Below are 14,127 nucleotides of genomic sequence, written 5' to 3'. Positions count from 1 at the left end.
AGCCTTGCTCCTGTGCTTCAAAATGATATTTTATGGTCTTTCTACTCTTCATGGTTGCTACAAAATCATACAAATCATGTAAAGGGTCTTTCCTAGTAAGATAGTGAAGTCGGCCCTTGATCCAAATTGGGTCGCTATTGACCCAAAAGGTTACCCTTGTCCGAAAACTACCTCAAAAAAATTTTGACCCCCTACCTCCTCCCCTTAACGAATTATCGTATCATACATGCTCAAAATTGAATATTTTTTAATTTTGGTGGGGGTGGTCGAAAAATTTCGAAAGTCTCACAGGTTGTAGATACTATCTAGATGTAAATGTGCATTTTTTTCAAAACCATCGATGTGTATTTTTATTTTTTGCGTGTTGAAAATTTCAAAAAATTGTAGAAAATAATTGGGGGGGGGACACGTTGCTGATTTTTTGGTTAAAAAAAATTGTTATACTCTTAGGTACAACATATATTTTTTTCGGGGCCTGAAACTGATGGCAACATTGTCAAAAGAAATAAAACTGAAAACGAACTTTTTTTTTTTCGCACAGGGGCCGCGGTGGCTCAGTGGTAGAGCATTCATCTCTGGTGCTTGGGGTCCCGAGTTCGATCCCAGCCCCCGCCAAGTGAACTTTGTGGGGGAGAAACACCGTGTGCGTGGGTTTCATTGGGGTTGTCCCGTTTCCTCTCACTTTCTTCATTCCACCATTTCATTCATTAATCATCATCACCGTCTCCTTTAGCCTAACCGGCATAATCGTGGGACGTAAATTAAGTTTTTCCACCATTTTAGGGCCCTCAAGGTGAGGGTCTCCTTCAAACAATCCTTTGCCAAAGTTCACAATTTTCATTTCTCTTGCGTCTCTTTTGCATCTGTCGTTCTTCGGCTGCTTCGATTGTGTCCGTTTCGGAATAGAAACACTAAATATATCTCCGTAACAGTGCTTCCACTTCAACCGACTCTTGCACAATTAAGTTACACACACCTCGCGTCGGCTCCTCGTGTCTATCAGTGCTTGCTTCACTGGCCGTACACAGTGGCGCTCTACCGCGAGCTGTGTAACTTTGTTGTTTAAGAGTCGGTTGAAGTGAAAGCACTGTTACGGAGATATATTTGGTATTTCTATTCCGAAATGGACACAATCGAAGCAGCCGAAGAACGACAGAAGCGAAAGGGACGCAAGGGAAACGAAAATTGTGAACTCAGGCAAAGGATTATTTTAGGGACCTTAAGGGCCCTAAAATGGTTGAAAAACTGTGCAAAAAACACGTTTGGTTTCAGTTTTATTTCTTTTTGACAATGTTGCCATCCCTTTCAGGCCTCGAAAAAAAATATATGTTGTGCCTAAGGGTATAACAAATTTTTAACCAAAAAGTCAGCAACGTGCCCCCCCCCCCCCAAAAAAAAATTTTTTTCTGCAATTTTTAGAAATTTTCAGCACGCAAAGAAATAAAGAAAATACGCATCGATGGTTTTCAAAAAAAACTGCACATTTACATCTAGATAGTGTCTGTGAAACTTTCAAAACTTTTTCGACCACCCCTACCAAAATTTAAAAATATTCAATTTTGAGCATGCATGATTTGATAATTCGGTAAGGGGAGGTTTTTTTTTTTTCTTTCTTAAGGTAGTTTCCGGTCAAAGGTAACCTTTTGGATCAATAGTGACCCAATTTGGATCAAGGACCGATTTCATTATCTTACTAGGAAAGACCCTTTCTTCCGTCTCGTCGAAAGAGCTTCAGGTTTTCTAATTGGGAGTTTTACATAACCAGTAATCCTAATAGGTTTTCCCAAAGCTTCATCAGGTGAATACTTGGTCGGTACCTTTAAATATGTAGACTTCGGCCACCTTCCTTTCATTCGTTACAGATATTTCCAGGTAGCTAGTGTAAATAGTTTCAGTACCTGTATTTGGAAGTTACATAGCACGGAAAATACTTTTTGTAATTTGAAAATAAATTTACGATTCCGTATTGTAGGTAATAAATCCCTTCCCCACCAAATGTGTTTACAGTACAGTCGCAAGCTGATCTTGAAATTCTGTGATTCTTTGACCACAATAAATTCCTTTCTGGTAGGAATCCTAGAAAACATTCAGTGGATACACACAATCGCGGAGAGCCATTATATGGCCAAAAATTCTATGTGGAAATTATTCTTTGTCGAACAGTTCACTGCTCTTTTCCTTCTGGCTTACAACTCCAAAGTAAAGGAAAATTGTCATTTGTTTTACGGTAAAATTTCAGAGAAAGATTTCCCCTCCGACCCTGTTTCGAAAATCTCTCATGTAATTCGAACACTGAATAAAGTATCGTACAGTAGTTCGATATTAGCCTATATTTATATTTATTTATAACTAATATACAAATTACTGTATACTGCATACTATTACCTCATGAGCTGTGAGTAATATAAGTTTATTTAAGCTGTCTGTAACTGACACCTTTCTCATTTACGGACAAATAATCATGTCCCACTGGTGGCCGTTGTTAAAAGATTTCACTGTACTACGATTTTTCTTTCCGTATAATTCTGGTCAGTGGGTTGTGTCTGGTATCGTATTCCTTTTCTTCCAAAACTATTGCGCCATGTAGTTTGATGGGTAACAAAAGAGTTGTAACGACCCATTACTGACGTGGAGGATAGACAGCTACTGATTGATACGATCTGGCAGCGAGAGAAAATTGATAAAGGCCATTATCCTTTGCCACCGACATTGAATGAAAAAGATTTGGTACTGCTTAGAACATACCACCTATCTGCTGCTTCTAAGAGTCGAATACATAAATACATGCAAATCTATACTGGCCTTATATGGTGATACGTATTTTGCGGAACTATGCCGTACTGAGTGCGCTATCTGGAATCCCAATGGGAATTCACATCTTTCAAAATAAAGCCATTTCGATGTTCGGAAAAACAACGAAAGAAATTAATTAGCAAATACTCGTGAAAAAAAAAAATATTATTTTTGAGAAGAGCCAACCTGTAGCGGCCCATAACTGTTGTTACAAAATTCTTTCAATTTCGTTTCTTTCCTTTGTTTGTTGTTCTTTTAAACTGTATCTGCTCTGTATTATTTAGTCATAAAATTACCGAATTATTATTAGTATTTTTTACGTTCTTCAGTAGTTATAATATACTGTATTTGTACCATGTCGGTGCCTTTCATGTCTTACTCAGTTGACGTGATTGTCTTAAACTTTCTCGACAGTTTTGCTTTTCTTCTTTCGATAAAATATATTGTTTATTGTACTGTAATGTAGTGCACGTGTGAAACGGTTCTGAAATCCATTAAAATATATATCGTCGTCTGAGATTCAACACCGCGTATCTCCAATTTTGGCGAATTTAAGTTTTTGATCAGTGTAGGGTGGCGCACAAACTGGTTAAGTAGTATATCTATACCACGACAAATGGCTCTGTTATTCCCTCAAAATAATAACTCGTATAATGAGACTGAAGGTGTTTTTAAAACAGTTTTTTGTCTCTCCTGTAAAATTGATGAAATGTTACTTACGCGGTATTGAATCTCAGATGACGATATGTGCATTTACGATATCTCGACCGATAGCAGTCGTCATATGAAGTAACATATAATTGTTGATAATATTAATCCAGTTTATATACACATTCGATTTGTATTGATTGTTTATTTCTATTAGATACGTAAACATGAGTAACAGTAGCTAAAGAGGAATCCATGGATCTGTGAGGATTACGTCGGTATTTCTTTCCCTTTGGAAATCGTCGTGTAACATGCAATGGGAATCATCATTATTTACCTTTCTGAATTAAGATACATAATAGATTGACATGCATTGTTTTGTATTAATCAGGCTGTAGCGTCATTCAGCATAATACTTGATATCCGTGTCAGTCAGACAGTGATTCTTGCTACCTACCATTTCCCTTGGGTGCTGGCTCCCGAAGAACTCCCTAAGAAAACAGCTGATAACAATTCTGGTCCAGGCTCATACTCTGTTTGGGCGCTGATTGATAATATTGAAATGTAACAAGTGATTTGACATGAGCCATGTTGGTGCTTTTGAGACTCAGGTTGTATTATACTTACTTTTGCGTATGCACACGCATACATATACGCAACTGGCAAGTCGTCTGCTCGCAGGAATTCACACACACATGAATGAAGACGATGATATTTACTTAGGTAAATTCCTATTTATTGAGTATGGATATATGTGTGTACGGAACGAAATAAAATATATATAAGCGAAATGGAGAATAAAACTCTTAACACTGCATGGTAAATGTAGATATGCGCACACTATATACAGACACTAAAAACATAGCCCTTGTTTAAATATCACTTGCACTATAAATCGACTCTTCGCACTGAGGCGGGACTTTCACTATGTAATAATGACAAGGGAAAAAGGGAAATGCTGGAAAAACGCTGGTCAACGAAGTATCTTAACTCCAAAAGGACGCTACATATCCCGAAGGTATCTGTTTGTCCTTTTTCTTCACATCCTATATATTAATTTTTCGACACTTAGGGTTGACAATGCACTCTATCAAATAATAGAAAAAAATGTTAATGTTTTCTGCATCCATACGCAGTGCCAATGGGTCGATGTTATAATAGAGAACACTGGCAACATTTTGATTTGGTCCCGTGAGAAAGAAGCTTGGAAATAATAGTTTAAAAAAGTGTAGCAGTCTAAATCGATAAATTCTTTCCATGGTTATAGGATTTTTTTGCACTACTGTTATACATGAAACAGTTCAGTGGAAAGGAGCGAACGATGGTAATTGTGTGTATGAGTCATTCCACCTACGACTCCTGCAGGATATGAACACTTGTTCTCACGGCAAGAAGGATGACGTAATATGAGTGCGTGAGAACACGACAAACACAATATGATTCACACACAATATCAACTTCGTATCCAAAAATATTCCCGATCTTAATAAATGTTGTTAAAAAAAAGTATATGCGGAACAGTCATGGTGACGAAGACTATAAGTTGGAAACTATTTTAGAGAAAGAAAAAATAAGTTTGCTGCGACGAAGCACTCTGTCTAGACGATAAGAGTTGCATTGAAAAACAACAAGTTCTTTGTCCCACCGTGAGAAACGATAAGAACGGCCGAAGAACACCTGCATACACAGAAAGAATTGAAGTTCTCACCAGAAGAGAAATAGCTGTTCGTTTCTATGAGTAAAATAATTTCATTGCATGAATAAAAGTTAAAAAGAAATACACTAGTCGTCCAAAAACATAGTTTTGTGGCCGGGCAGACGGTCACATTCTTTACCATGAATTCTACAAATATACGAGGTGCATACTGAAAGTCGTGAGCAACAATTTTTCACAACCGTAATCTTTATTTGTAAGTGAAACCAAGTATATCATCTCAATCTACAGATCTTTCTTTCACTTTTCCACTTTTTTAACATTTTTCTCATTGTTTTGCAAGTTCGAAAATACCCTTGCGATTGAATTCCGTTCCAGATGCCCGTAGACACTGACGCACTGCTTGCCAAATGTCCTCTAATGTCTTGTAGCGATGGCCTCGCATCTGTTCCTTCACAAAACCGAAAAGATAGCAGTCGGAGGGTGTCATGTCGGGGCTGTACGGATGATGTGGAAGTGTTTGCCACCCAAATCTCCTAATCTGCTCCATAGTGGCTCGTTCAGTATGCGAACGCGCATTACCCTGTTGAAGGATGATCTTTCCAGGACGTTTATCACGCAAGACACGACGGAGCTTCAAAAGTGCCTGGATGTAGCGGGCAGAATTATGGTTTGTCCAGGGTGAAGGAAGTCCACTAGAATGGAACCCTATGTATCCTAGAAGACTCCCCATAACTTTCCCTACCGAGTGCACTGTGTTCGCTTTTTTCTTCGATGGCGAATTCAAGTGGTGCCAATCGATACTCTGTCGTTTTATTTCAGCTTCATAATGATGGAACCAGCTTTCATCTCCAGTCACAATATTCGTCAACAAGTCATCACATTCATGTCGAAATCTCTGAGGAAAGGTTTGGGCAATGGTTAGTCCCTGACGTTTGTGGTTCTCGGTTAATAAACGTGGAACCCAACGGGCACAAACTTCCCAATAACCCAAGCTGTGAATCATTTCTTGCACGGCGTCCAACACCAAATTTTGCAGCGATTTCATTCACAGTGATACGCCTATCTCCTCTAATCAGCTAATCAACCCTTACCTTGTTGCGTTCGGTGAAGGCAGTTCGAGGGCTCCCGGTGCGAGGCTCATCATCGATACTTGTGTTTCCATACTTAAAATGTTTCACCTACCTCCTAACACTGCTGGCACCCATTCATACATCTCCATATGCACGCTGCAGTCTGCGGTGAATTTCAGAATCAGATTGGTCCTCTTTAACAAGGAATTCAACCACAGCACACTGTCGAAACGAAACATCGCTGCCCACCATTTTGGAAATCCTGCCTATGGTGACGTGCTAGCAACAAATAGAGTCAACGTCTGGAAAGAAAGAAAGGTCTGTAGATTGAGATAATATACTTGGTTTCACTTAGAATATTGAGAATGTATAATTGCTTATGTCCGATGTAAAACGGAATTGTTAAAGCTTGATATGTTTAACGCATGACATAGTAATTCCTGACATATATTGATACTAGTGGAAATAGTGAATCAGGGTGCGAACATAAGTTATGACGCATGCCTTCCTCATGAATTACTTGACCGAAAGAGAGGTAATTAAAAAAAAAAAAAAACTAATGAGATATAATTTTCCGTATTTTATTTATTATTAGTGTATAAGAATGATTCTTGATGATGATGAAGCACCACTTCTCCGGCATAGATCCCTGCCTGTAGAACACGATCTTGCCTTTCAAGTCCGATTGTTAATTCCTTCCTAATCACCTATGTGCTACACATGTTAGCTGAACTAGTACATAGCCGGTTTCCAACCATATTAGAATATGAATCCATGTTCTTCACACATGTGTGTCTGAAGCAGAAACCAAGCCGGTTTCCAACCATATTAGAATATGAATCCATGTTCTTCACACATGTGTGTCTGAAGCAGAAACCAAGCCGGTTCTGACCGAGTAAGTCAGTAACAAGCTGAGTCATCTAATTCTTCCTAACTAATGAGGTCATTAAAGGTTTCCTTGAAAACTGAGCGAGAGATGTATTGCATGAATACTTGCTCTAGGACTATGCAGCTGTCTATAAATTAAAAAACAACTAGAAAAACTACGAAATTTGCATATTGTAATTATTGTTGCAAATATTTGTGTAGGAAATGCGTTTACGTGTGAACGCATAATTACTTCGTAAAGTAGTAGCAACGTTACGTTTGTAGATAATACAGAGTAACATAAGTACATTTGTCTCTGCATGATGCCGTTACGAAACTGTTTCACGACGGCATCTAATTTTCTTTTTTAAATTCTTCATTAAATAGCAACGTATCTGTGCCCTTTATTTGTGAATATCTGTATATTGTGTTGAAGCAAATTGCTTTTCCTTTTTTTGTAATTTTATGCTTACATTTCCATTTCCTTTATTTAATATTATGTCTCTCACACACCAGATCCTTGATATAAAAGGCGAAATAGCGGATGCGGTTGTGTTAATGCGAAAAGCAATCCAGTTAGAACCAGAGTCCAAGATAATCCACCAAGAATTGGCTCGGTTGGTTGAGCGTCAGAAGCAAGATACTCAGCGAGAGAAGAATCTGTATAAGAAAATGTTTGGACAAGACAAAGCAGAATCAAGTGATGCGTCGAATAGTAAGTCTAAGGTACGTAGCCACATTTTTTAATAATAGCAAAAGAATATAGGGCTTACGCAAGACAGATAAATGTTTCGCTCAAGACAGTAAGTTATAACAAATCTTCAGTATCACAAAAAACATATAAATTCAATTAACTTGTAGGTGAGTTTGATGGTTATGGTTAAATTAAAAATTACAAGCATTATTGTGTTTTTTGAATACCTATTGAGAGATTTAAAGTGAGAATTTCGTCCATTTCATGTCTAAATAATAGCTGCTTTTTAGCTGATTAAATGGCTGACTTTTCCGAATATTTTTGTTTAAAATAAAAAATGCAACTATTATGCTAAATATCTTCCTAAAAGATATAAGGATTCTGAGTCAGCAATGCTTTCTGTGCGTGTAGACGTATATTCGATCTCTGATAGATGTTATGTTAAATTAGATTCATGCCTAATAGCCGTGATGTTGAAATAGGATTCTTAAGCTCTACTTAATTAACAGGGCTTGAAAAATCCACTCGCCTGCTCGCCACTGGCGAGTAAAGTCCAATCAATCAAAAACATGAATTCAAGAATAAATAGCAGATGCCACTCTTTTTTATTTATAAGAGACATGTCAATAAACAAAATAAAAATGTATTGATATGTTTACTGTGTCGCAAAGTGTCTTAGTTTATTTGTATAAACACTATGGCTGCAAAATAGTCTGGCTAGTAGATTTTTTGGCTGGCGAGTGCATGCAAGCAAGATTTTTCAAGCTCTGCTAATTAATCATTTAAGGATATGAATCGACACACGTTTAATCAATTTCGTAAACATATTTGCATTTTTCTGTAATTCTGTGGTATAATTTATACGGAAAGATTTAATCCAAATCTAATGGTGAGGTATGTTCTTTAAAATTCTGAGGATTTGACATTAATTGAATCTAATAGATGGTGTAGAATTTATCTTAAGGACGAATATTCTATACGCTTTGCTTTAGTTAGTGAGAACTCCTTGAAAAGATTCGGACGCTTGACTAACGTGATTCAGGTGTCTTATGAGTCAAACTTTAGTGAAGCTATATTCAAACATATTGGTATTGTCAACGATTTCACGTCAGCGAAAATTTCATGACTGTAAATTTTCCGTAATGTATATTGGAGGGATGTGTATTGAATTAACTTGTACAATTCCAGCTGGAGGTCAGAATGATCCAATTCTGAGAGTTAAGGCAGGCCGATGGTATAATTAAATTCAACATTAATCTTGAAAAGGGATACTAGTAAAATCAACCACTTGTTATTCACATTTGTTTTAAATTATTGGAGAGTCAAAACAGCACTACTTTTTACCGATTTTTACCAGTTTGTTACTTACGAAAAATAATGTGAAACAACTTTGATAAATGTACCGTTCTTTTTTCTTTTTTTTTTTTTCTCGGCAGAAAGCGTGACGCATTGTCCGCAAGTGCTGCAGGAGTTGGCTGAGGGAGCAACCCGATTATAGTCAGCAAAAGATAACATTAGAACATAAAATACCTTTCTTAAGTAGAAATTAAATTTAATGAATTATTTGGTCTAGGAATTAATTCGTGCGGTTGGTACGCACACATTGAAGCTGTAGTACAAACACAAAATACATAAATACCTTAAGAAAAATATTGTCCATCGCTAGCCACCACTTTCGCCCATCTGTCAGGCAATGTACGGATTCCGTGGCGAAAGAAGTCCTCATCCTTGGAAGCGATCCAGTCAGAGACCCATGTTTCGATATCTTCTGAAGAAGTAAACCGCTGTCCAATCAAATCGTTGTTCATGCAATCGAACAAGTAGTAGTCCGAAGGAGCAACGTCTGGTGAATACGGCGGGTGGGGTAAAACTTCCCATCCGACATTTTCTAAATAGGTTTTGACCGGTTTTGCGACATGTGGGCGAGCGTTATCATGTTGAACAATAAGTTTATCATGTCTGTTCTCCCATTCTGGTCGTGTTCTGGCCAGAGCTTGCTTCAAACGCATTAATTGTCGTCGATAACGTTCTCCATTCATAGTTTCACCCGGTTGCAGCAGCTCATAGTACACCACACCTTTCATATCCCACCATATGCACAGCATAACCTTTGCACAGTGAATATCTCGTTTTGGTTGTGATGGACCTGGTTCACCTGGTTTCACCCAGGCCTTTTTTCGTTTAGGGTTCTCGTAATGGATCCACTTCTCATCACCCGTAATAATTCGATGCAGAAACCCCTTTCTGCTCTGTCGTTGAAACAGCAATTCGCAAATGGTTTTTCGTCTTTCAACGTCTCTGTCTTTCAATTCATGTGGAACCCAATGTGACATCTTTTGAATCATTCCCATGGCTTTCAAGCGTTTGGAGACTGTTGTTTGATCAACGCCTAATGCTGCTGCAAGTTGTTCCTGCGTTTGACACGAATCCTGCTCGAGCAATGCTGTCAATTCTTCGTCTTGAAATTTTTTTGGCTGTCCAGCTCGCTCTTGGTCTGCCAAGCCGAAATCACCACTTCTAAACCGTGCAAACCACTTCTGACACGTTCGCTCAGCTAGAGCATGGTCACCATACACTTCCACCAAAATACGATGACTTTCAGTCGCACTTTTCTGCATGTTAAAGTAATGCAGCAGGACACCCCGCAAAAACACTTTATCAGGCACAAATTGCGCCATGTTCACTTAATTACAAACTGGTGTTGTTGACGCTTTAATCCACTGCCCTATACTACGAACGATACGCGATGACAGGGGTTTGCAACACATGTGTGGATACACGGAACTGTGGGACGCTCCGTTCGTTGCGCCATCTCTTGTCCACCCGCACGAATTAATTCCTAGACCAAATAATAAACAGTAAGATTCTTTAATTTTTTCCATTCTGTTGACAGTTAATCCATAGACTATACAATGCCTGCACTAAACTTATATTTGAAATTAAATCACACATCACAGTTGTATTCGAAAGAGCAGCAACAACATTTGAATCATTAAGAAATGTGTCGTATCTCACACACTGTACTGTAATAAGGGTCTGAAAGGGTGGCTTTCGTTGCATTCTCACGCGTTACGTGTAGTACCTGTCGATAATACTCGAGCGGCTTTGCAGGCGAAAAGCAATAATAATAATAACTTTTCAGTTTTAATTACCAATATAAAACAGTTCAATTACCCTATAGTTTTTTCAACTTGTGGTGCGCGAATAACTGCTGGATAGTACGTAGGGCTTCAGTAAAATTGTGTGAAAATATTATCTTGCTGGAGACAAAAAATCTAAAGCATGGATGAGTCGAAGACCCAGCGTAGAAGCTCACCTGATATCGTCTTTCTGATACGCGTAAAATCATTTTTTTTTTTTTTTTTTTTTACATTCATTGCTTATCCTGACTAAGTTTATTTCAGAATTGAAGTACTATAATCAGAAATACGTATGTGTGTGTTCATTTATCGTTATTTTAATTTTTAAAAATGGTATATTTTAATAAATGATTTATAGATATTGAATAAATCGTTGATTTTTGAATATATAGGTGTATTTAAAAAGAAAAAAGATGGTTAGAAGATTTTTTTTTTTTTTTTTTTTTTTTTTTTGCCTCGGGAACAAAGAAATTATGCTTTTCCAGAATAACTATGACTGCTAGTACATTAATATTCTGTGTATTAAATATGGTGGTACGCCATTGAAAAAGATTCGAGAAACTCTGAATTATACTATTATTATTATTAAAAGTATTTATTTATTCCAGATCCAAGAAGAGATATTAGATTAAACGTAAAAATGTTATTGGATTATGAAAAACGGGAATGCTAAATGCTATTTATTTTCAGCAGTACTATTAACAGACTGAAACTGGGCTTGCGGCCAGTTGCTTATTTCTGTGAATTTTTATTTTCTATGATCCTATATTGTCCCAAGCCAGATTTCTATGGTAAAATGGAATAAGTGTTTTAAATCCAATTTAAGGAATTGTATATGCTACAGGGTACATTACAACAGATATTGTTCTTACTTTTTCCAGTTTTTGCAGTTATCATGGGGAATAGTGTTCGGTAGCCTAGCAGCAATGGTAGCTGGAGTTGTAGCATATCGGTACAAATTTCTATAACTTTAGGGCGACCTGGACGAGGTAAGAATAAGAAAAGGAATATATATCTCGTTTGTTGCGCATTTGTGAATAAAATTAAGTAAAAAAGGTTGTTACTGCAATAATTATTTTTTCTAAATCTAACTTGTCTCATAGTTGGAATTTTAAAAATTACAATGAGTGCAGAAAGTGGGCGAAATATATTTATGAAATGCTATGTTCATAGAACGATTCCAGTGTGGATTACAGCAAAATGAAGATACAGAGAATGTGTCGTATCTTAATTTAACCGTAAAAAAAATCGAACTAACTTCAATATTAGTTTGATATGTGTCTTGCCAAATTACTCTTCGTTAGAGAAAAGTTGTAAAAAAGATGCAAAGGGAAATACAAAAACGTCTATGCATACCATATATTATAAAAGATACTTAAATTGGAATTGCAATGTAATTTCTTTGATAATTAATGAAGATTGGTGCTTACTTTTAAAAAAAAATGAAAAGGCTTTCGCTTAGAAAACAGCTAAAAAAATATTTAAAAGAAGACTGAAGTTAAATCTTCCATGGGACTGTCCTCTTCTCGTAAGCTGTTATTTTCGTAAGATTTTTTAGTGTGTGTATGTTTTTATTAACTTTTGACTGATTTTGTGATTTCTAATTTCTAAAATTACGTTTAAGTTTGTAACACAATATGCTTATATGCAATATAATGTATGATTTGTTTTATACTAAACGCATTGAGCATGTTTTTGTTCAAATAACACAATCATGTCTGGAATATTTTGTAAACATTTATGGTTATAGAATTTTCTGGTCAGGTTTAGGGGAAAAAAAAACTTCCATAGTTCACCATACACATTCTTACAGTTCTAATACAGCTGCCTTTGAGCGCTAAATTAAGATCAATATTTTCATTGTAAATTGTAGGACCAAGGTAGGCTCCGCAATCTAATAGAGTAAGCTATGGAACGATTATAAAAGTAATAAGAAGATAATTTTCATTGAGAAGCAGGTACTTTCGTCGACGATTGTACATACTATATGTTGTATGTATATATGTGGAAAATGAATGTAAATATAGTTGCTGAGGAAAGAAAAAATGAGTATATACTTCCATACTCTTTTAGTATGATATATATATGCATTTATGATTATCATACTATGAACGTATATAAATAAAAAGGTATTTCGATAACATATTCCTCTCAAGACTGAGTATAGATAAGGAACTGGATGTTTGTATCTTCGTGTTTCCTTTCTCTCTCTCTTTATCCGTATTTTCGAATTCGAATATGAAGAAAAAGATGCGTTCTCTGTATGTGATTTTCTGGTAATCCATGTCGTAGGTATTTTTTTAAAGAATCAATGAAAAACTTGATGTGATATATACGTATATATTGTAATAGTTAATTTTTTTGTTTGAACCTGCAGTGGCCTTACGTTGGTTTTATGGTTACACTTTGTTAGCAAAACATAACTGTGTGTTAATTAGTTGATCATTGCTGTGTAATTTTTATATTCTCTCGAGATTAGACCTTTCACAATCTTGTATCAAGAATATATTAGAAGAAAGAATACATAAATGTTAACTATAATTGTTTTCAGAAATTGTTTAAAGAGATATTTGTAGGAACAAAATGTTACTCATTCCTGCAGCACAGCTGTAATTTCGTTTCTTTTTTGTATAATGTCACTTTTTATATAATAAACTCAGTGCTGTTACATGTATTATTTGAACTTATTTATTTCGAACCAATATATTATTAATATTTTTATTTGTTTCTAGCTTATCAGTACATTTTCAACAGAATTTTTACTTCTTTAACCTTAATGGTACAGTACATTCACGACAAATCTAAATTCTCTTCCGTCCAGGAAAGCAAGAAATGGTGACGGAAGCTATTTATCCAATAATAAAGAACATTATAATACAGAGGTTTAGCTGTTTTCATCCGAACAAGTTGAAGTTTTACTTACGTAAGATATTGTTTTGCGCCACTATCGATCATGTTCGATATAACTTTGACATCGTCATGGACCATGACACGACATCGCAGTTTCAGCTGCAGTAGACTTTGCACCAACTGGACCGCGGGTATATGGTCCCATTCGTGCTTGAAGCCTTTTCAGAGTCCATTTATTTTGCTAATCCGACATGATGAAAAGCACAGTGATAATGAGACTATAGTTGGAATGTCCTCGAAAGGAATAGCATGGATATCAGTTGCTGCTGCCATGTGTCTGTAGAAGGCCAGCGATGTTTTGGCCGTGTGGCTTGAAGCTTTGCCCTGTCAATGTTCCACACGATGGGT

At 36.5% G+C, this 14,127-nt stretch overlaps 1 protein-coding gene across 2 annotated transcripts in view; it reads left to right on the top strand.

Annotated features, from left to right (window-relative positions):
- zda (peptidyl-prolyl cis-trans isomerase zonda) overlaps positions 1-13,543 on the top strand; it is a 32,994-nt gene extending 19,451 nt beyond the window's left edge. For both annotated transcript variants that reach the window (XM_081747011.1, XM_081747002.1), the window contains exons 7-8: positions 7,552-7,761; positions 11,751-13,543. In XM_081747011.1, coding sequence (XP_081603137.1) covers positions 7,552-7,761; positions 11,751-11,837 — 297 coding nt within the window. In that variant the 3' untranslated portion in view covers positions 11,838-13,543. The remainder of the gene's footprint in view (positions 1-7,551; positions 7,762-11,750) is intronic.
- The last annotated feature ends 584 nt before the right edge of the window (positions 13,544-14,127 follow it).

Source organism: Thermobia domestica, chromosome 2 (genome assembly GCF_964235325.1).
Source record: "Thermobia domestica chromosome 2, izTheDome1.hap1.1, whole genome shotgun sequence".
Lineage (NCBI taxonomy): Eukaryota > Metazoa > Arthropoda > Insecta > Zygentoma > Lepismatidae > Thermobia > Thermobia domestica.
This window is presented reverse-complemented; position numbering and strand designations above follow the sequence as displayed.